This window comes from Podarcis melisellensis (genome assembly GCF_964234715.1).
Source record: "Podarcis melisellensis genome assembly, chromosome: 5".
Lineage (NCBI taxonomy): Eukaryota > Metazoa > Chordata > Lepidosauria > Squamata > Lacertidae > Podarcis > Podarcis melisellensis.
This window is the reverse complement of record NC_138537.1, coordinates 42,547,229-42,566,930: the sequence shown is the minus strand read 5'-3', so window position 1 is coordinate 42,566,930 and position 19,702 is coordinate 42,547,229. Positions and strand designations below refer to the sequence as shown.

The 19,702-nt window shown below is 46.1% G+C and overlaps 1 protein-coding gene across 4 annotated transcripts in view; it reads right to left on the bottom strand.

Annotated features, from left to right (window-relative positions):
* Nucleotides 1-472: 472 nt before the first annotated feature.
* The window catches only part of LOC309370491 (prominin-1-A-like), a 31,426-nt gene continuing 12,196 nt past the window's right edge, over nucleotides 473-19,702 (bottom strand). For all 4 annotated transcript variants that reach the window (XM_081912277.1, XM_081912280.1, XM_081912278.1 and 1 more), the window contains exons 5-25: nucleotides 18,326-18,446; nucleotides 16,378-16,441; nucleotides 15,566-15,655; nucleotides 14,200-14,390; nucleotides 13,719-13,793; nucleotides 13,254-13,317; nucleotides 11,802-11,961; nucleotides 11,069-11,221; nucleotides 10,237-10,360; nucleotides 9,804-9,895; nucleotides 8,714-8,798; nucleotides 8,353-8,499; nucleotides 7,326-7,397; nucleotides 6,543-6,638; nucleotides 6,292-6,345; nucleotides 5,529-5,609; nucleotides 5,054-5,122; nucleotides 3,581-3,670; nucleotides 3,016-3,128; nucleotides 1,972-1,998; nucleotides 473-1,373 (exon numbers count right to left, since the gene is read on the bottom strand). In XM_081912277.1, coding sequence (XP_081768403.1) covers nucleotides 1,322-1,373; nucleotides 1,972-1,998; nucleotides 3,016-3,128; nucleotides 3,581-3,670; nucleotides 5,054-5,122; nucleotides 5,529-5,609; nucleotides 6,292-6,345; nucleotides 6,543-6,638; nucleotides 7,326-7,397; nucleotides 8,353-8,499; nucleotides 8,714-8,798; nucleotides 9,804-9,895; nucleotides 10,237-10,360; nucleotides 11,069-11,221; nucleotides 11,802-11,961; nucleotides 13,254-13,317; nucleotides 13,719-13,793; nucleotides 14,200-14,390; nucleotides 15,566-15,655; nucleotides 16,378-16,441; nucleotides 18,326-18,446 — 2,020 coding nt within the window. In that variant the 3' untranslated portion in view covers nucleotides 473-1,321. The remainder of the gene's footprint in view (nucleotides 1,374-1,971; nucleotides 1,999-3,015; nucleotides 3,129-3,580; nucleotides 3,671-5,053; nucleotides 5,123-5,528; nucleotides 5,610-6,291; nucleotides 6,346-6,542; nucleotides 6,639-7,325; nucleotides 7,398-8,352; nucleotides 8,500-8,713; nucleotides 8,799-9,803; nucleotides 9,896-10,236; nucleotides 10,361-11,068; nucleotides 11,222-11,801; nucleotides 11,962-13,253; nucleotides 13,318-13,718; nucleotides 13,794-14,199; nucleotides 14,391-15,565; nucleotides 15,656-16,377; nucleotides 16,442-18,325; nucleotides 18,447-19,702) is intronic.

The window sequence follows — 19,702 nt, the reverse complement described above, 5'->3', positions numbered from 1 at the left end:
AGCAATGGTACTGCCTTGGGAAATCACTCTCTGAAACATCTGGATGACAGGTTGCTGATGAGTGGCCTAAGGCAACATGTGCTTTCGGCACATGTGGATTAGCAGAACCATACAGTATGGGTTGTTTGGTTGCTGTTTTTTAGCTAAGGCTCCTTTTGCTATACAGTACTTGCTCCTTTCTTTCCAGTCTAGAGTAGGGATGGGGAGATGGTGGGACCACCTAGCACTTGCTGGTTGCTGGGATTCTTGTTAAGCAGGAATGGAGAATGTAAGGCCCTCCAGATGTTGCTGGACTACAGCGTCCATAAGTCCTTATCATTTGCCATGATCACTAGGGCTAATGGGAGCTGGAGTCAGACAACATCTGGAAAGCCACAAGATCCTCATCCCTGTTGCAAAGGATAGATAGAAATTGCCCTGAGACAGTAAGGCACTATTTAGCATTTTTAAATAAGGGTGCATTGTCAATGCATTTTACAAAATTCAGTTATACCTTCATTATTAAGAGATTTAGAGCACACGATTTTGCTTTGTAAATTTAAACACACAGTAGAAAACCACAGAGGGTTAAAAAAATAAAGTAGTCCCAATAAAACTGAAGTCAGCTCCCACTTCCTTGCTGGAGGATTGTCATGTTGCTCAGCATGATGCTTCTTGTAATGCCCATAATTGAATTGCCAAAATTCCCCAGCCAGTCATTTTAGCTTTGTCACACAAAATCCTGGATTCAGCTGCATCAGACGGCATTCCTCAACCCCTAGTAGAGATGGGGACAGGGAGAGTTTTGCTGCTTCTGGGTGGATTAATTGCATTCGCTGGAGCCACCGTCATTATTATGGACAGAAAGCAAGCACAGTCAGCCATCAACCCAAGCCAGCAGGATCATTCAATGGCATATAACTGTGTAAGGCACTGAAGAAGAGGCATGCTCTCCAGAATACTTATACATGCCACCGTATGGCATAAGGAGCTACAGTCCCAATGGGAGGATGGTGGCTTTGCAGAAATGTCATAGTGCAGAGACTGCAAGCCTAGTCTTTAGGGTAGAAACACACACACACACACACACACACACACACACACACGTGGGGCTATGTATTGGGAACACAGCTAGGCCTGCTTTTGTGTAACATGTCTTGCAGTTACCCCTAATGGTGTCATTCGCAGGATAAGCCAACTTGGCCAGGGAGAATTTGCTTCTGAGTGGTGATCCTTATGTTCCGCATTGGGAAGAGAAGCAAAGCAGTTCTGCAGACATTCATGTGTCATCCTCAGTGATGCTCAAGAACGATAGGTGGCAAGGTAATTGGCAAGGTAACTGCTAGTTCCTCAGCTCTGCTCGGGGCATTTTGAACATATGTGGTGGCCTTGATCTGCAAAGGGAGAAAAGTAGAAAGAGCGCTCTAAGCTTGAGGCTAGGTGGTTGGGCAGGGCATGAAGCAGAAAGGGGTTTCTAATATGGATTTTTTTAAAAACCTAATGGCACTTGGAGAAACCTCTCTGGTCTATATCAGTCTTATTGGTCTGTAGTGGAAGTGGGGATGAATACTTTCCTAGCCCCCACCCACTGTAAAAGCATTCCCTGCAGCTAAGATTCAGTTCATGCCCAGATAGGATTTGGTGAGTTCTGTGCACAATGCCAGCCACACTTCCTCTTAGCAGCACCCCAGGGACTGCCTCTGTGCAGCTGGGGCCAGCATGCAACAGAAAGCTCAGCTTAGCACAAAGAAGACCAAAAGCATACCCTGCAGAGCATTAAATGTCTTCTGTCTCAGCCACCAACACCAAAGCAAGAGAGCTTCATAATTGAATTGGCAGAGCTCCTTTCCCAAAATGGTCTTGTTCAGCACCCTTCTCCAGTACTAGACCTCCTTCCCGTTACTTAAATTGCACGGTCATTTCCTACATCTAGGGCAGCTTTCTTTTGAACTCCACACCAAACATAGACAGGAGGTAGGAAAAGATACTTACAGTTCCATGTTTTCCATGGCACCATCCCTAGTAAAAGAAAGAGAATGTCAATGGGATATATGACAGCTTCCTCAAAGGCTTTCCAGAATGCATGCTAAGCTCCCTTAACCCCAATGTGGGCAAGGGAATTAAAAAGAAGAGTACTATAACCCCCAACTGCTTATTCTGGAACCAGATGGCAGGACAATGCAACCTTTCAGCAGTGCTGCCAATCCTGGGTGCCTGTTGAATGGCAGAAAAACCCATGTCCATTGACCAAGCTCAATGCACCTAAGCGCTAGCTAGCATAGCTCCTTTATATAGTAAGGCTTCTTACATATAGTAAGGCTTCTCTGGGTCCACTTCTGGCATCACACAGACAAAGTGGGTGCAGAGAAGTTTAGCCGTAAGGTTAGAATTATGCATCCTCTGAAGTGCTGCCTTAATAGGTCAATAGTTTGTTGACCTTGTCATGGCTCTAGTCTAGTTCATGCCCAGGGTCATGGGGATTTTTTGTTATTGCGAAACACTGCCCAGGCTTGTGCTCTGGAGAGGTCACCTTGATGTCCCTATCACAGCAGTTTGACTTCACCCACGGAGGCACACTCCATTGTCTCTCCAAGACGGATAGATGCCAACAACGACAACAAACCCAGATAACACAGCATGGGTGTGGCTTCCACAGGACCCTGTTTTGCCAGAAAGGTTGAAAGCTGTTTCTGAGTATAAGCAAGTGGGAAGTCAAAACATTCCCTTTTTCACTTACTAGGGAAGGCAGTTAGCACTTTCCCCTAGAGGCTTCCCCTGGAGAACCCACTTTTCCATCAGTATCTTAAAAGCAGACACTTTCACAAGAGGGATGGTTGGTTTACAAGAATACCACAGGAGCAGCCCTACACCTGGACTTGCACTTCTAGGCAATGGAACCAACTGAAAGGTAGAGGGCTTAAGGGGTGTCCAAGCCTATAATCAGTGAACAGTACTGGGAGTGGGGGGTGGGAGAAGTAAAGCATCTGATCCATGGCCATAGGCAGGGTGACAGGCAAAAGTATGACCCATCCTCACGTGTAGACGTCATCCATGTGCATTCTGCGGTAAAACTTGGCAAGCCGCACAGCCAAGATGATGCTCGGCAGCAGAAAGACGGTGCACCAGCCTAGACTGAACCAGAAGGCGTTCTAGGGGGAGAAGAGGGGAAGGCAGCTGTCAGTCCTCCCGCTGTCTCTCTCCACTTAACTCCCACCCTGTTTGAGCTCATGCAAGGTAAGCCTCGCCTACAGCCTACCTGGGTCTTTTCCATCCATTTCCCCAACGTTTCACTAGAGCTCCCTTCACATACATCTATACACTTTCCCCAGCCTTATGCCCGTTCAAGAGCACAGGGATCTGTCCCACGTGCAGATGTCTCCCCAGCTTCTTTCCATGCCCCACCCCAGGCAAGATTCCCAGAGCCACAGCACAGCCTCTGCCCAAGGTAGTTACAATTTCTGTGGCCCCACCACCTACCAGTTACTCCTACATCCTGGGCTGCAGTCTCCATCTCTCAACCTACGGACTGCCACCCTGCTGTCCCTTATCCATGCTGCCTCATTGCCACACCCCAGCTCATCCCTCATGTTGACTGCCTCACCAATGAATTGACAACGCAGCTGCAGACCACGGTATTCACACTGTCCAGTGCCCAGGCTGCAGGGCCACAGCGGCCCACCTGCTCTTTGATCTGCCAGCAAAGAAGACAAGGAAACATCATGACCAGCAAAGGAAAAATCCTGAGCCCTGCACTCCTTTCCTGGCCAAACACCTTCATTGTGTTGTCATCATAAATGCTGCCAGTCCAGCTAAGCACATGGTAGGAATTGTCCTGGCATTGCCAACCTTATAACTTCATGCTGTGCTTGCACCCTAGAAGTAAGATGGGCAATGGCAGTACACTTTCCGGGAGATCAACTTGATTTTGCTTACATATGCCTCCAGGGCCACCTGTGCATGAGGCTGTAAGACTGGCATGTGAATGCAAGTGGCTGATCGGGAAACTGCTGTTAAGTACAGAATGCTGCAGCAGGACTGCTGCCAGGAGTGAGGTTCTGTCAGCATATTGGAGTTGCCCTCAGATATTTGCACTGGCTGCTGATGGGCAGGATGATGGGATTCAGTGTTACATTGGCTGCTCACACTTGAGGGAAACAGGCGAGTGCAGCCAAGCCAGGAGAAATTAACCCTCACTCATCTGCTGCCATAAGTTCAGCAGGATTCCTCCTTCCTGTTTCATGATTCCCATGGACATCTTCCCAAAATGGAGGACCAGGTGTTGCTGTTTGAACCTGCAAAAACTGGACATTAAAAAAGGAGTGTGTGGCTATTTGAAGGCCCTTTGCAAAAGTGCTCCTGACAGTTTTCAGAAGTTCAGACAGCAGGGCATGGGGACAACTGAGGTTTCAAACTGCAGTATCAGCTGGTGTCAAAACTCCATCCACCTGCCAAAAGTAACCTGTCAAAGATTTGGAAATAAAATTCTGGCCCACCAGGCAGAAAAGGTTCCCTGCCCCATATCATTTTTGACGTCTATTGCAAACTTACCCAGACATATAATTTAGTTACTCATATTTGTTCTTAAAGTTTTACTGATTTAATCAATGTTTTAATTACCATATTTTTCCATGTATAAGACTCGGGTTTTTTCCTTAAAATTAATGTCAAAAATTAGGGGTCGTCTTATACCCCCCCCCATTTTCTTAAATCTGAGTCCTCAAAAATAGGGGGCATCTTATGCATGGGGGCATCTTATAGATGGAAAAATGTGGTATGTTTTATATATACTTGTTTTTTATTGCTTTGCAGATTTCATCTACATTTTAACTATAACTTTGTTATGTGCACCGTCTCTAGAGAGTGCTTTGATTAAGCAGTTTATAAATCTTTTAAACCAGTAAATAATAAATAAACTATGGCTAAAAGGTCCAGTAAATTCATGCATAGCCACAGGCAAGCATCCAGCCTGGATGCGAGTATAACATAAGTATACAAGCAAGGACAACCAGGCTCCCACCTTGTCATCACTCAGGATTAAGCCCAATCTCCATCAACAGCAGTTGGCATTACTTACGGTACTCTTTGCCCAGTCTATATATGATTCAAATAAACCCAGCAGAGTTTTCACGAAAGCTGAAGTCTCCTAGATGTAAGAAGGTAAGATGGGTGGGTGCAAGTTAGAGGATAGGACAACAGCTTCCAAGCAAGGAAAGGGGTTCAGTTATGGGGCTCCAATTAATGGTTCCAAGAATAGGAAGGGAAATTGGGCTGTCGTATGGGGTACAGGAAAAGGTAAAATCAGCTGGGGTGTCACATGTCCCTATCTTGGGAGCACTAGCTTTCGCTTGTCCTCCTCTCCACTGCATTTCCTGTATTCCCATTTCCCAGAGTTGTTCACTAGCATGTCTAATATCATAGTTAGAGGCCTATAGGACTTCTGGGAATGAGCCTCCATGTTACATTATGTGGCGATGCACAAATCCAGTCTTAATGATGCCCTCTGTGTACCCCCACCAGGAAATAGGTTGAATGATGAGAAGAAGACTCACGTTTTTGACAACGTCCTGCGCCTGCCACTTCATAAATATCTGAGCATCTTCTATTTTTGACAACGTGGCGTTCGCTGTACCCTGGCAGGACACAGTACTGTCAGGTTCACTCCCTGGCAGAGACAGTCTCATAGGCTGCCCTCACCACCACTTTCCATACAGATCTGAACAGACCACTGAGCAGAACATCACATAATCCAATGGGCATAAGGGAGCAGCGCTGGTATATTATCATAAGGCTGAGACAGGTTTATTGGTATGCTTTAGCAGGAGTTGCACAACTGCAGCTCTTCAGATGCTGCTGGACTACCACTCTCATCAATCCTGACCATTGTCCATGCTGGTTGGGACTGATGGGAACTGCGAGTCCAACATATGAAGGACTGCAGCTTAGCATTTCATACCCAGCACCATACAGACCCCGAACGCACACAAGTATAGTTCTGCCAGTGCCCCATTAACACATCCTCTGTCCATCTTTGGGATGCCTACCAACTCTGTCAATCTCCCACAGTCTTCCAGGTTCTGAAACTCCACCCCTACAGAGTCAATGCCAAGGGAAATCTCTGTATCTCCCAATTGGCACCTGTTACCTTGAGTTCTCACATTGTTATGCAAGGAGGCCTGGCGAGATTGTCAGCAGACAATCAGCAGAGATTGTACTTCCCCACCCATCCAATATCTAATGGGGTGTCCTTCAGAAAGCCTGGCATCAAAGCCCCACCTCCCAGATCACTCCTTCCTCGAACCTTGTCCTGCTTACCGGAATCTGAGGAACAGACTTCTGCAGTTTTTGAATGCTGCTTCTCAGGATGTGCTGAGGACAGAGAAAGCTCATCAGAGGGCACCACCCACTGAGCTGGATGGAATGAGTTGACAGAAGGTGGGACAGATATCAACCATCTTATGGCCTGGTAGGGCCAAGAATCAAAACCGTCCAGAGAGGCCTTGTTCAAGACGGCACCTGGTCTGGGCCAAAAGGAGGTAAAGGTGTTTGGGGAGAGCAGCACTCACCATCTGAGGAGGAAACATGTCATTGACCCATTCCTGGAGCTTCCTCAGCCTTCTGGCCTCCAGTTGAAAATCGCTCCGAGCTTTCTCATTAATTGCCTGAAAATACGTTCATAAGCACCACCATTGTGAAGAGATATTGATAGGTTTTCTGCTGCTTTCACACATACAAGTGGGCACATTTCCAGGAGACAATGTGGGATGCAATTATTTCCCATCTTCAGGGAGGATCTGGGGTTAAATCAGGGCCAGCCTACCTATTAGTCAAGATGAGGTGACTACCTCAGGCAGCAGGATCCACAGGGACAGCTGATTCAGCCCATGGCTGCTGCTGCAGTGGCACTGACGGCTGTGGCACACTGCTTGGGGGCTGGATCTGCCTCTCCTCAACAGTTCCCTGCCCCCCATGCCACCTCTACAGTGACCTCTTGGCAATTAGGAGATGCTGCTGGTCTCCTATCACCCTTAGAGAGGAAATGGTGGGGGCATGATTCAGAACAGGCCCCTTTCCCCCCGCCATGACAGCATTTCATTTCCACTTCAGCTGTTGGATAAGATTAATTCAATTCTCCCCCTTGTTCCCAATGTAGATCTTCATTCGCCCCTACTTCTCTGGCGGGGAGGGTGCCATTTTGTGGTCCGCCTCAGGTGCCAAAATGTATTGGACCAGCTCTGGGTTGAAGTGATCCCAAAAAGACACCTACAGGGCCCCTCCCCCTAGAAAGGGAGCTGGGGGAGAGAAGCACTGCAGAAGAATGGGGATTTCCCAATCAAAGCACCACTCACTGTGTTTTCTGCCAATTTATCTAGATTCGCTGCCAATGAAGACAGGTCTTGTTTTGTCACAGTCTCGTTGATCTGCAAAGAAAGGGACAGAGAGCACACTGTGGGTCAGCTCCTCGAGGATAGCAAGAGACATTGGAGGGAGTAAGGTCAGGGCCCAGGCAGATTAAGTTCGCACACTTCCTAGAATCTGCTTTCCAACTTGTTTTATTTCATTTTGAACCCATTGATACGTAAGCTATTATTATTTCACATCACACCTCTGGGAAGAGAAAGCTCACCTCATCCCTCCACCTCCAATGATCTGTGAGACAACAATCAGAGGCTCTTTTCTGGGTGCCCTCACCTACAAAAGGACATGTGGGTGCCATCCAAAGAGCGTACCTTTTTAGTGACTGTGCTCTAATTATGGCTCTCCCTCCCAAGGGTGATCTGCCTGGCATCTTCGTCCTTGCTTTTAGGCACCAGGCAAATCCTGTCCTGTTTACGTGTTAACTGCTGCTTTTATTTATGTGGAATGGCATGATTTCATTATACAGATGTCTTTGAGATTTTCTTAAACTCAGTAACCTGCACAAGTTTTGTTGGGGGACGGCTTTCCTTTTGGGCTGCACCCAAAAGGAACTCCTTTCCGGACACTATCCTTTCTCCTGAACAGACTGAGCAGCTGCCAGTAACCTATGCTGACATCATCAACCCAACGACCCTTCCATTGTCAGTTAATCAGAATATCCCAGCTGATGGATTCCTTCCTGCAGCAATTCATACCCCAGCAAGCATGAAGGGCATTCATTTTTCTGTGGGGATGGAGCCTACACTACTATTACTGGCAATGATATCATTTTCTAGGCAAGTCACTAGTCCTGTTAGGTAATCTAAGCTACTTTGAATGGCCTAACTTTTTTATTTTTTTAAAAAAGACTCTTTTTCAGATGTGACATATCTCACAAGATACCAGACAATGTCAAACCCCTTAAAGATCAATAAAAGAAATCATCTTGTGAGAAGCTGTTCCACCCTCTCATCTCACTTGTTTCAGAGCACTGGAAAAATTCAGGTTCAGCCCATCCTTTGAGCCCAGTTCCTGCAGGCGACGCTTCTGCTCATCCTTCAGGAGGTCAGTGGAGCCCAAACTGATATTTATTTTTTTTAAGGCTGCATCAATATTATCGGTGTACTGTAAGAGCAAAAGAAAAACAAGGCGAGTAGGTGCAGAGTACATAACAATCCAGTCTCCCAGGACACTTCTCTGGGGTTCTCCAGATGGTGGAAGATATGCCCCAGAACTGGACTTTTAACTATCCCAGAGCATATCTGAGGACACTAATCTTGCTGGTCATTTAATTTCTCTTGTGGCTGTCTCAATTCACCTACAGACACTCATCACTGACCTTGCTGGTGTTTAGGATCTCATCCAGAGGGATGACCTCACCCAGGTGAAGGGTGCTCCACAAGGGGGCATTGTTTTCACAGTTCCTGCAAGAGTGAAAACCGAGCTAAGAGACCAGCATACACTATGCTATGTCAAACATAAACTGGGGAAACAGCATCACCATGCAATCAAGCTTTCCAATCATGTAGTTTAACTCTTATTCCAGGGGGCAATGGGGTTGCTGGTGACATAAGCTCAGTATGGGGGCAAGAACTGAGGGGAAATAGCAGGACTAAGAAGCACAGTGATCAGGCTGAAAGGTACCTCAGAGAAAGAAAAGCATGATTCAGGCTGTTATTCTAGCAAACTCTTGGCAGAATGGAGAAGTTGTGGGTCAGGGAAAGACTTCTCCGCACTACATTTAAGATTATACAGACAAATTGGATCCTGAACACCTTGGTACTTGGATGTTTTGGCTCCCAAATGCTGGAAACCCGGAAGCAAGTATTCCAGTTTGCGAACGTTCTTTGGAACCCAAACGTCCGACGGGGCTTCCATGGCTTCAAGCCACACTTTGGTTTCCGAATGTTTTGGAAGTCAAACCGACTTCTGGAACGGATTCCGTTTGACTTCCAAGGTACGACTGTATTATGAAACTTCCTGTCTATGCTGGGCAAGGACTTTGGACATGTTATACGTTGAAAGAAAATTATATGAAATTGATGTATCATTGGTATTTAACCCCTAGTAAACTAGCTTGTATAAAACAAGGTCAAATACATGCTGGAAATGTAAGGGAAAAGAATTCTCTATGTTGGTTGTTTGATAATTGTTTGCAAATTTCAAAATCTGAAAAAAACTAAAAATAAATAAATTAAAACTTCTCTGCACCAGGGCCCCCTGGCATGGCTGCGCATGGTATCCTGACATTGCATGTTGGCAAGTGGGTGGAACTTACTTTTCCCTACTCCCATACACTGCATGCCTGACTCTATCAGCCTGCAGTTCCCACCCTACTCTCAAGAGTCTCTCTCCCTTTGGGGGAAGCTGAGGACCAAAGTCACAGTAGGCAGGAAGCCATGGAGGAATCTAGCCAGGCAGCCACTCACTTGTACAGGCTGGAGAGGTTCACATCAGAACTCTTCAAATGCAAGAGCTGTGTCAGGTTGAATTCAGGGAACAGCCCTGGTGTGTCCAGAAACTAGAAGAAAATAGTCATTCATTAGATTCTTAGCCTCTCAACTCAAAACAACATCTTCAGTATTTCCCTCTCCCTGCGATTTCCTCCTCTGCAGATTGTGGGATTGCCTGGCTGTCTCATGCCTACTTCAGCAATTTCCATGCCAAAATGATAATGATTGACAAGGGGGAGAGATGGGATCCCAGGATAAGAATCTAAGGTTACAGTGTGTGGGTTCTAGTCTGGTGTTAAGGGAAACCGTGACTCACTTCTCTCCTCGCCCACATTATTTCCCCCCTTGTTCCACTGCAGACGGCACTCAGCAGTATCAAAGAATACTCATGGTAGCCCAAGGGACTTACCTGAAGGAGACGCCCATCGGCCCATGGCCGACACACCACTGTGTACATACTTCCCCCAACTAAAAATGTCAGTAGAACCAGCAGCATCAGCAGCCATGAAAATATGAAGCTGAACCCAACGCTCCTGTCAGAGAAGGGAAAACATGATTGGAGGTCTGGGATTTCGCTGAAGAGCAGCTGTCGGAGCCCTTGCACATTTGCCCCAGGCAACCCTTCCATTCATTCTGACACACAATCCAGCAGATAAACATAAGGAACAGCCAGAGGTCCATGGGAAAGTCCAGGACAAGGTCAGGGTGCCAAAATACTCAGGGGGCATGGCTCTGCACTGTGCCAATCTGCCAGTAACGCTGCATTTCTGGATACTTAAGGACATTCCCACCCTAGCTTTCTCTAGTAGGAGCCTGTACACAAAACAGATTGTGTATGGGGAAACCCTCCATAGAATAGCTCCCAGAGAGCTGGGGAATCAGGCAACCAGCAATACATATAAAGATCTACAGCTGCCTCCTGAGTCCTGCCACCCATGCTCTCACATTTGCTACGCCATAACGCAGCTTGGCAACATTTAGCAATCATCAGGAAGGGTAATAAGGTAACAGAACATGAGTTTTGCATGCAGAAGGTTCCAGGATGAATCCCTGGCATCTCCAAGTAGGGCTTGGAAGGACTTCTAGCTGAAGCTCTGGAAAGCCACTGCCAGTCAGCATTGATGGTGCTGTGCTAGATGAACCAAGGGCCTGACATGGGATGCAGCAGCAGCTTCCTACATTCCTTTGACTTATTGGATGACTCTCTGTCATGAGATGGGAGAAGGTGCAAAGTCTCTTACGCCATGAGGAGGTCTCCCCCAGTGTTTGCGAGGCAGCCCCGTTTGGTAGGCATCTCTCGCGGGTTTAGCCCAAGTGCCCCAAACAACAGGCCCAGCACGTTGAATACAATGATCACGAGCACCAGAGAGCAGAGGCAAAGGCCAGCAATCCACCTAAAGTAAGGAAAAGGAAAACAGTTAAGACTCCAACAGAAGACAATGGCTAAAGGAAGGAAGGAGTCAAAACCTGGTAATGGGTTTGATCTCTGCTAAAAACCAGCATCAACAAGACTGTACTCTGCTGGCATGTGCATCAAAGCCCTGGCAACAAGAAGAAGCAAATTAGAAAACATGAGATCCCATCCAAGCCTAGGTTATGAACAGTGGTATAGCACTGAAGAAAAACAAGTGCTAGCTGGGCCAATTAACCAAATTGGAAGACAAGGATTTTAATTTTCATACTACTGCAGATTAGATGTGGTGCCCTGTCCAAAAATGCTGTGGGAAACCATCCGTGTGACATGAAACTGCACATCAGAGGCTTCCAAAATAGTGGCCAGAAAGCTTTTAGCCCTTCGTTTAGGCTGCCATTCTAATCCCATTTCCTACAGCTGCCATTTTGATAACATATGACCACTCATAGTCAGGAGGGACAGGGGATCAACATTTCACCCAACACAGGACCTACCGTGGCTTAAGCTAACCTAAGGGATTTCCCGAGCTTACAATACTCTAAGAACACTTTAATTCATACCTGTAGCTATCATAGGTGACAATATCCAGCTCATAGGTATTTGCCCAACTGACAACATCTTTCATGGACTGAGAGATATTCTCCATTCTGCTCAGTGTGGAAAAGTTGCTACGGCTATCTTCAATCGCTTGCTCGACATCACGGAGGCGAGCCTCTCCTTCTGCAAGGACCAAAAGATACACAGATAAACAAATATACTTTGTTCACTATGGCAGAGAGCATCTTACCACAGGGCAGCCACTTGCTATGTGTTCTGGATATGTAGCATTTTATGCCCAATTGCCTATTAGCTCTCCAAGGAAGAACCATTCACACACCTCAGCAAATCTCATGCCTCCTTCATTTCTGGCTGCCCATCCTTCATTCAGTTCAAGTTATGGAAGACAAAGCAGGAAGGACAAGGAAAGCTGTGGATTGGGAGAAGGGAAACATCCAGCTCCACTAAGCCCAAGGCTGTCTTACCCATAGGCACTAGGGGTGCGGGGCACATGGGTGCCGGGCTCTCAGGGGCACCAGGCTGAGAGTCCGGGATCCGAGAGCTGAGTCCGGGGAAGAGCCCGTCCATCGGTCGGAGCACCGCGGTAGGCTCTTCTGCTGCAGGTGGCTCTGCACCACGAGTTCGGGGGTGACCAAGCCAGTAAGATGCTGAGGTGGGTGGCCGGCTCTGTCCTCCTGAGCCCCTGGGACTGGGCAACTGGGGGGGGGCGCCAGGCAGATCTTTGTACCCGAGTGCCACATATGCTTAAGACAGCCCTGAATGAGCCCCACTGATGCCTAATAAATGGAGGAGCTAGCAAGAATGTGCAGACTAGCCATGTCCTCTAAACAACAGTGTGTATGTGGCATTGGTCCATAGGAGGACATATGTTTTTTAAATGTTTTGGGACATCTTGTAGCTCAGTGATAAGAGTGAATGCATGACCAAGGTCCTAGACTGAATTCCTCAGCATCTCCAATTAAGGGATCTCAAGTGGAATTTGTAGAACTACCGTGAATCAGAGTCGACAGTGCTGGGCTGGACAGACCATTGATTTGACTGTAGAACAAGAGCTTCATATGTTCACATATGATTAACACACACCTGTCACTCCATGCATCCACACCTAGGTAGCTGTAATTGCAGCTTCAGGACAGGAAATGCCATGTTGCTTAAACATGCACATGTGAGAGACTGTTGGGTGTGAACTCCAGTTACTATGTAGAAAGTATATTTGTAGAATAACAATTTCTAAACAAAGAAAAGGCCGCACTATTGCATAACTGTAAACCGTTATATTGAATGACTGAGAGCTAAGACTTGAATAAATTCCACATATTAATGTGAACTGATCAAACAGATATTTGGCAGCTGACCTCTAGTTTCTGAGAACATTATAAGTGTAACCACAGCCTTTCAACTGGTTCTTGAAATGAGAATACACACAACTTTATTTATCTGCTGAAACCACTTACCAGACACCACCTTTTTTGTTTGTTCAGACACCTTCTTTGGAATATCAGCCAGAACTTGCCTTGCCTGCCAGTGCCAGAACCCAGAATAAAGACATATGCAAATGGAAACAAAAGACAAACAACACAGAGATCTCAGAATCACATATGCTCTTATAGTGTTGAACAAAGGGCAAAGCAATGTGAATCAAAAAGGCATTGCAATACGTGCTGATTCCAAAGAGGAAGTGGGCTAACAATACCTTCTGAGAATGGGATACAGGCATTGATGGTTTGAGCCCTGTGGCCCAAGGCTATGATTTATGCTGCTAGGCTCAGTCTGTGGCTCTGCTCCTACTGCACAGCCTCTCCTAGACAGGCCGTCCCTGGCACACTGACACCTGGCATGGGCACTCAGAAAGCCTGCTCTGTGTGGCACACTCTGATAGCGGAGGAGAGAGAAAAGATGGATGGAGGGAAGGATGTTACCTTTGCAATGGTGTCCTGAGGGTTTGAGTCTGTCAGATTGGTCAACAGCTGGAGTGGGCGGCTGACATCTGGAACCTGTGGGAACAGATAAAGGGACAATTTATCTATGTATAAGAAATTAAAGTGATGATGCATTGTGTTCTGGGAGGGGTAGGAATCTTTGTGTTTCACTCAAATGTTTACACTGACACAGGTAAGAGCAACGTGGCGTCCACTAAGACATTTGTATGTTTACATGCTCACAAGACCAGACAAACACATCCATGGGCATCTTGTAGACACGCTCCAACACTGTAGCCAGCCCTCAGCTGAGATTCCACCCTGACATCTATTGCACCACCTGACACTGGCTTTAGCCTTTGTCTCAGTAGTATCACTCAATTAGCTAAGCCCACTTATCCTGAAAGTGGTCTTCTTCCCATGTTCTCTAAAAACCCACCATCCCTTTCCCAAAGTTCTCTGTGCTCCAACCCCATTTTACCGCACTGAGATTGGCCCCAGGCTCCAGGTTCGGCACTCGCACATCCTTGCAAGGTGCACCACACTCTTTCAAAGTCTGGTTGATATCAGTTCTCAAGACGGTCAGGTTTTGGTTCAGCTGTTCCTGAAGGTCCCGCAAGTGATTTGTTGACTCATTGACTGCCCGGAGCTCTTTTTCCACAAGGCTAATCACTGCAATGGGCAGAGAAAAAGAGTGAGGAGGAACTTTGCAATCTCCACCCCGGTGACAGATAGTTTTTAGCACAAGGGAATCAAGTGGTGCATATGTTTTATGAAATAAAATAAAACTAAATAAATTTGTGTACCCCACCCATCTGAGTTCGTTGCCCCAGCCACTCTGGGTGGCTTCCAACAGAATAAATAAGAACACAACAGAACACCACACACTGAAAGCTTCCTGGGCTGCCTTCAGATGTCTATGGAAGGTCAAATAATTATTTATCTCTTTTACATCTGACAGGATGGCATTGCACAGGGCAAGCGCCACTACCGAGAAGGCCCTTTCTGCCTGGTTCCCTGTAACTTTACAGGGAGGGAACCACCAGAAGGCCCTCAGAGCTGGACCTCAATGAATAAATCAAATGCAATTCATTTCTTTTGTAAAATTTATATGGCACTTGAATGTAAAAAGAAAGTTAACAAAGATATAAAACACTGAAATTATCAGTATGTATGTGTGTGTGTGTGTGTGTGTGTGTATGTATATATATGCGCGCACACACACACACACACAAAAAGCTAAAAACCAGAGTAAAACCCCTGTCAACATTCAACATATCTGGATAGGCTTACCTAAACAAAAATGTTTTAAGCAGGTGCCAAAAAGAGCACAATGTAGGTGCCTGCCTGATGTCAATAGGCAAGGAGTTCTGAAGTGTGGGGGCTGCCACACTACAAGATCCATTTCTTACAAATGCAGAACAAATACTATACAGGACCTATAATATTGCCAGTTCCACATATTAAAGCAGTCACATAACGAGGGGTAAATACATAAACAAAACAAAACAATGCTTTAAACAAACAAATCAAATTCAGGATAATGAACTACAGCAACAAGCACTTTTCTCCCAAGCAGGGGCTGGCTATCCTTTGACCCTCCAGAAGTTGCTGGACTGCAGTTCCCATCAGCCCTGATCATTAGCCATGCTGGCTGTGGCTGATGGGAGTTGGAGTCCCAACAACATCTGGAGGGCCAAAAATTCCTGACCCATGCTCTAAACCTTCTTTGTCCTCTGAGCACCTTTGCCTCGCCCTGTGCCACAGTTAAAGAGACACACTTTCTGGGCCTCCATCTCTACTACTAGATCCCACAACACACTCTTCATTACACAGTAGGTCAGTACCATTGAGAAGATGTTCAGCATCACCCAGTGCTTCGTTTACTCGTCCACCTATTTGATTCTTGATCTTGTCTCCCAAAGTCTGCCCAATCTCTGCAGAGAAAACATCAGAACAAGAGGATCAACAAGAATGCTTCCCACTATTATGTCACATACCAAATGTCAGAAAAAATGGTTTATGGACATTGAGATCTCCTTGAATGATAAAGGGATAATGGGCAATGCTTTGGGTATAAACCAACGTTCTACAGTAGGATCAGAACTCAGTGATGACTGCGTGGCTGAAGCAGGCCACAAGGGTATAGGAAGGAATTCTGCAGATGACCACTGAACTTTGGGGCAGACTTCTAATTCTCAGGAAATGCTGGGTCTGTATGCAGCTGTCTTGTGTGGTAGAGCACTGAGCTTCAGGTGAACATCTTCTTGGTGAAGACCCTTCCAGTACTGGTCTGACTCTACCCACCATGGCTGGACACTGGATCTTCCTGAGCAGGAAGAAATATAAAAGGCTACCCATTTCAGCTGAGCCTTGCTTGAGCAACAAAGTCTTCCTGAGCACTGGTGTGTTCCCTGAATCCTTCATTCTTCTTTGTTCATGCCAGCTAGTTTGTCCTCCATTTCTGACTCCCAAACTCTTGGTTTCTCCTCCAGTTGTGGCCTGCTCTTTGACCCTGACTCCTGGCTTGCTCCTTGACTACACCTCCACCAATGAGACTGGGTAATTTCAGTTGATTTACAAGCTTGAGGCCTGCTTTTTTTGCCTCCCTCCCTCAAGATTTAGACAACACAGATTGTGGCCAGTGGCAGAAACTGACCTTGCAGGCTCTGATTGGCTTGCTTCAGTGGCACCGAACTGGAGTCAATGATGTCATTAATCTCCTGTGAAGAACCAGGAAAGTGATGAAATACAGTATGCTCTGCAGGGGAGGGGGCAGCAAGCAGGATCAAGATCCTGAACATATTTATGGTCAGGTATATGAAATTATAAGGACAACAGCATGATGTGCATTGCTTGAACACAGAGGACTCAAAAGTGTCCATTGTACTGAAGTGCATTGCTTCCGCATTGTCTCACTCCCCAGTTTTACACCAATCCAGTTGAAAAGGTTTCTTTGAACTCCTGAATCACTGCCATTTAGAATACATCTTTCCACAATACTTAATTGATGTTTGATTTAATTGATGTCTGTTTTCTATGAAATAGCATTATATAAATAGCCTAAATAAATAAATATTGTGTAGAAAGTCTACAAAATAAGCCCTAAAGACTACCATCCTGTGTACTCTTACTGGGAAATCAGTCCCCTTTGAGCACCAATTTTGACATAAACACACTTACGTTTGTCCTGCAAAAATATATGTGGAACTTCATGATGGATCACAGCTTAAAAGTAAGTGGTCACGAGTGTCTTCCACCATAGAGGCAAATACTATTTGCAAAAAAATTGAGGAGCTGAACATACAAAATTGACTACCATCTAATCTGCAGGTGAAGAGACACTGAAGCCACAACCAACCCAACATTTTGTGGACTGGGAACACAACTGCAGTTATTTTGCCTCCAGGTATGGTGGGTGTTTCTATCCAGACCAGCTCCTGCCAATCCCCATGGTTAAGCATGGGTTAAAAAGATATTTCAGGCACATGGAGGTTTTGCAAATGGTTTCCCAAAGAACAATTTAATTCACTATTCAGAAAGAGCTCTAAGAAGTTAGCATGGCATGATATATTGGTCCCTGTGTTTCTTGTGGGAGCTGCCTTCAGTGGGAGGTACAGTGGTGCCCCGCAAGACGAACGCCTTGCAAGACAGAAAACCCGCTAGACGAAAGGGTTTTCCGTTTTGGAGGCGCTTCACAAAACGAATTTCTTTATGGGCTTGCTTCGCAAGACGAAAATGTCTTGCGAGTTCCTGCAGGTTTTTTTCCCTTTCCCCCCCTTTTCCTAAGCCGCTAAGCCGCTTATCAGCTGATCCGCTGATAAGCCGCTTAACAGCTGATCGCTAAAAGCTGCTAAACCGCTAATAGCACTAATCCGCTAAGCTGTCAATGGGCTTGCTTCACAAGACGAAAAAACCGCTATACAAAGAGCCTCACGGAACGGATTAATTTCGTCTTGCGAGGCACCACTGTACCATTAAACCAATATACCTTGGTAAACAATGTAGATCAGCACCATTTTGATAATTCTGTGTTAACAGCAAAGCATGTTTGTGCCTTCCAGTACTATGAACAGTTTGTGCTGCTATATTTTTATATCCTAATCAAAGCAGATATGGAAAACCGGTGCCTGAGAAGGCACTGAAGTCCAAAACTACCAAGATGACCCCTGTAGCCCTGTACCTGTGCTTGAAAAGCCATTGACCTCTATTCCTGGCACAGGATTCTTCCTCAGGTATCATCTGATCCAGTTTCCCTTGCTAACTGATAGTGGCTAAATAGTTTGCCATGGCCACTGAAGTGTTGAAAGTGCAGATTTAGGGCATGTCAGTGGGATAATGGCCGCTAAACAGTGCAATGATGCTCATAAGAAGTAGATCATTGGAGGTTGGAGGTAGGGATACAGAGGTGCATTTCTGGGAAACAGGGCAAGGCATTTGGAGGCTGGTGTAGGAAACAAGCAGAGCAAGAGGAAGAAGAACACCTGACTATGTAGGCAGGGCAGGAGAAGCGATCATGCATGGAGGATAGGAGGACAATACAAAAGACACCTGCCTGCAGAAAGGAAGCAGGGGAAGGTGCACAATACAGCTTATAGACTATATACCTTAGGGATAGAGTTCAGGAACATGAACAGGTTGTCCATCGTATTGTTCAAAGTGACAAAGCCTCCACTGATTCCTTGTGATATCTGACGGTTGCTGACATACGCACAAATATCTCCAGCCCTGCAGTGAAGGAAGCAGGCAGAGTTGAGAGGACAACTCTTCATACTGAAGTTGCTTCTCCTCAAAGAGGAAAAGCTAGTAATATCATGCAACCAGTCAAAAAGCATAACAATGGGTACCAACAAAGTTGTGACTTATCTATGAAGTGTCTTGATTGACATTGTGCCATTTTGGGGGGGAGCAAATGGGGGATACAGCATAGGCAATGTGAGCAGGTCATGGAGACCTACTAGTACCTCCCAAAGGCAGCAGTAAAACTGCAGCATGTGACTTGCATGTCTGTGTGATTCGTCTCCAACTATTTACTCTGTAGTACCCACTCTGTGCTTGCAACACATTGTAATCTTGAATGTATAGGTTTATTTTGGGGGTGCCTGGTGGATGCACTCCCCTTGCCCCTGGTCAGAGGTTAATCCAGGTCACTTTTAGATCCATTCCAACTTTATGATACTGAAATAATTCAGCACTTCATAGGCGCCCTGGGTTCCCTCGGGTCTGCAAGAACCTCCGTAGAACTAGTGCAAGGACAAATGGTGCAGAAAGGGCTCTGGCAGTTGCTTGTGCCTGTGATGGCATGCTCCAGAGTAAAAGCCAGCCATGCTCTGGTTCCTAAGCAGCCAGCCATGCCACAGAAGGCTCCTGGGCGTCTCCCTTCACACATTTATGCTCATGTGCCTCAAGTTGTTCTGGCAGAAAATTGGTGACCGGCTGCTCAGACTTGAACCATGTGCTGAATTGATAGGAACAGTGATGCTGGAGGTCAAGTCTGACTGGAAATAGTGTCATTCATCATTTCCCCTGAACTCCAATGTAACTCTGTAGTTGTTCAGTGAGGAGATATACTTGCTTGAGAACTGGCAAGAATTAAGGCCTACTTTTATCATACTGCACTGCTAAACGTCTCTAGTGGCTGATCTCCCAGCTCCCCAAAGGTTTGGAAACTCCATCTCTGTTGCCAGAGCTACTAACCTCAACTTTTCATTTCACACAATAGAAGTAGCTTACACGCACAGTGCAATTTCCTGTTGGGCTTCCCTGCAGGGACCATCCCATCCTCCCTCAGCTCCAGGAAGCCATTCCTTTGCACAAGACCATCATAAAAGGCTGTGGGCAGACTTAAAAGTGATGCCAAGTAGACAAATAAATTGTCTCATTTAAACTAGACCTGCAGCCACTATGTGTACGACATCAGCACATAAGAGAAGTGCCCACCTGGCCTACAAACTGTACATGCAAGTGAGACAAGCCAATGCATA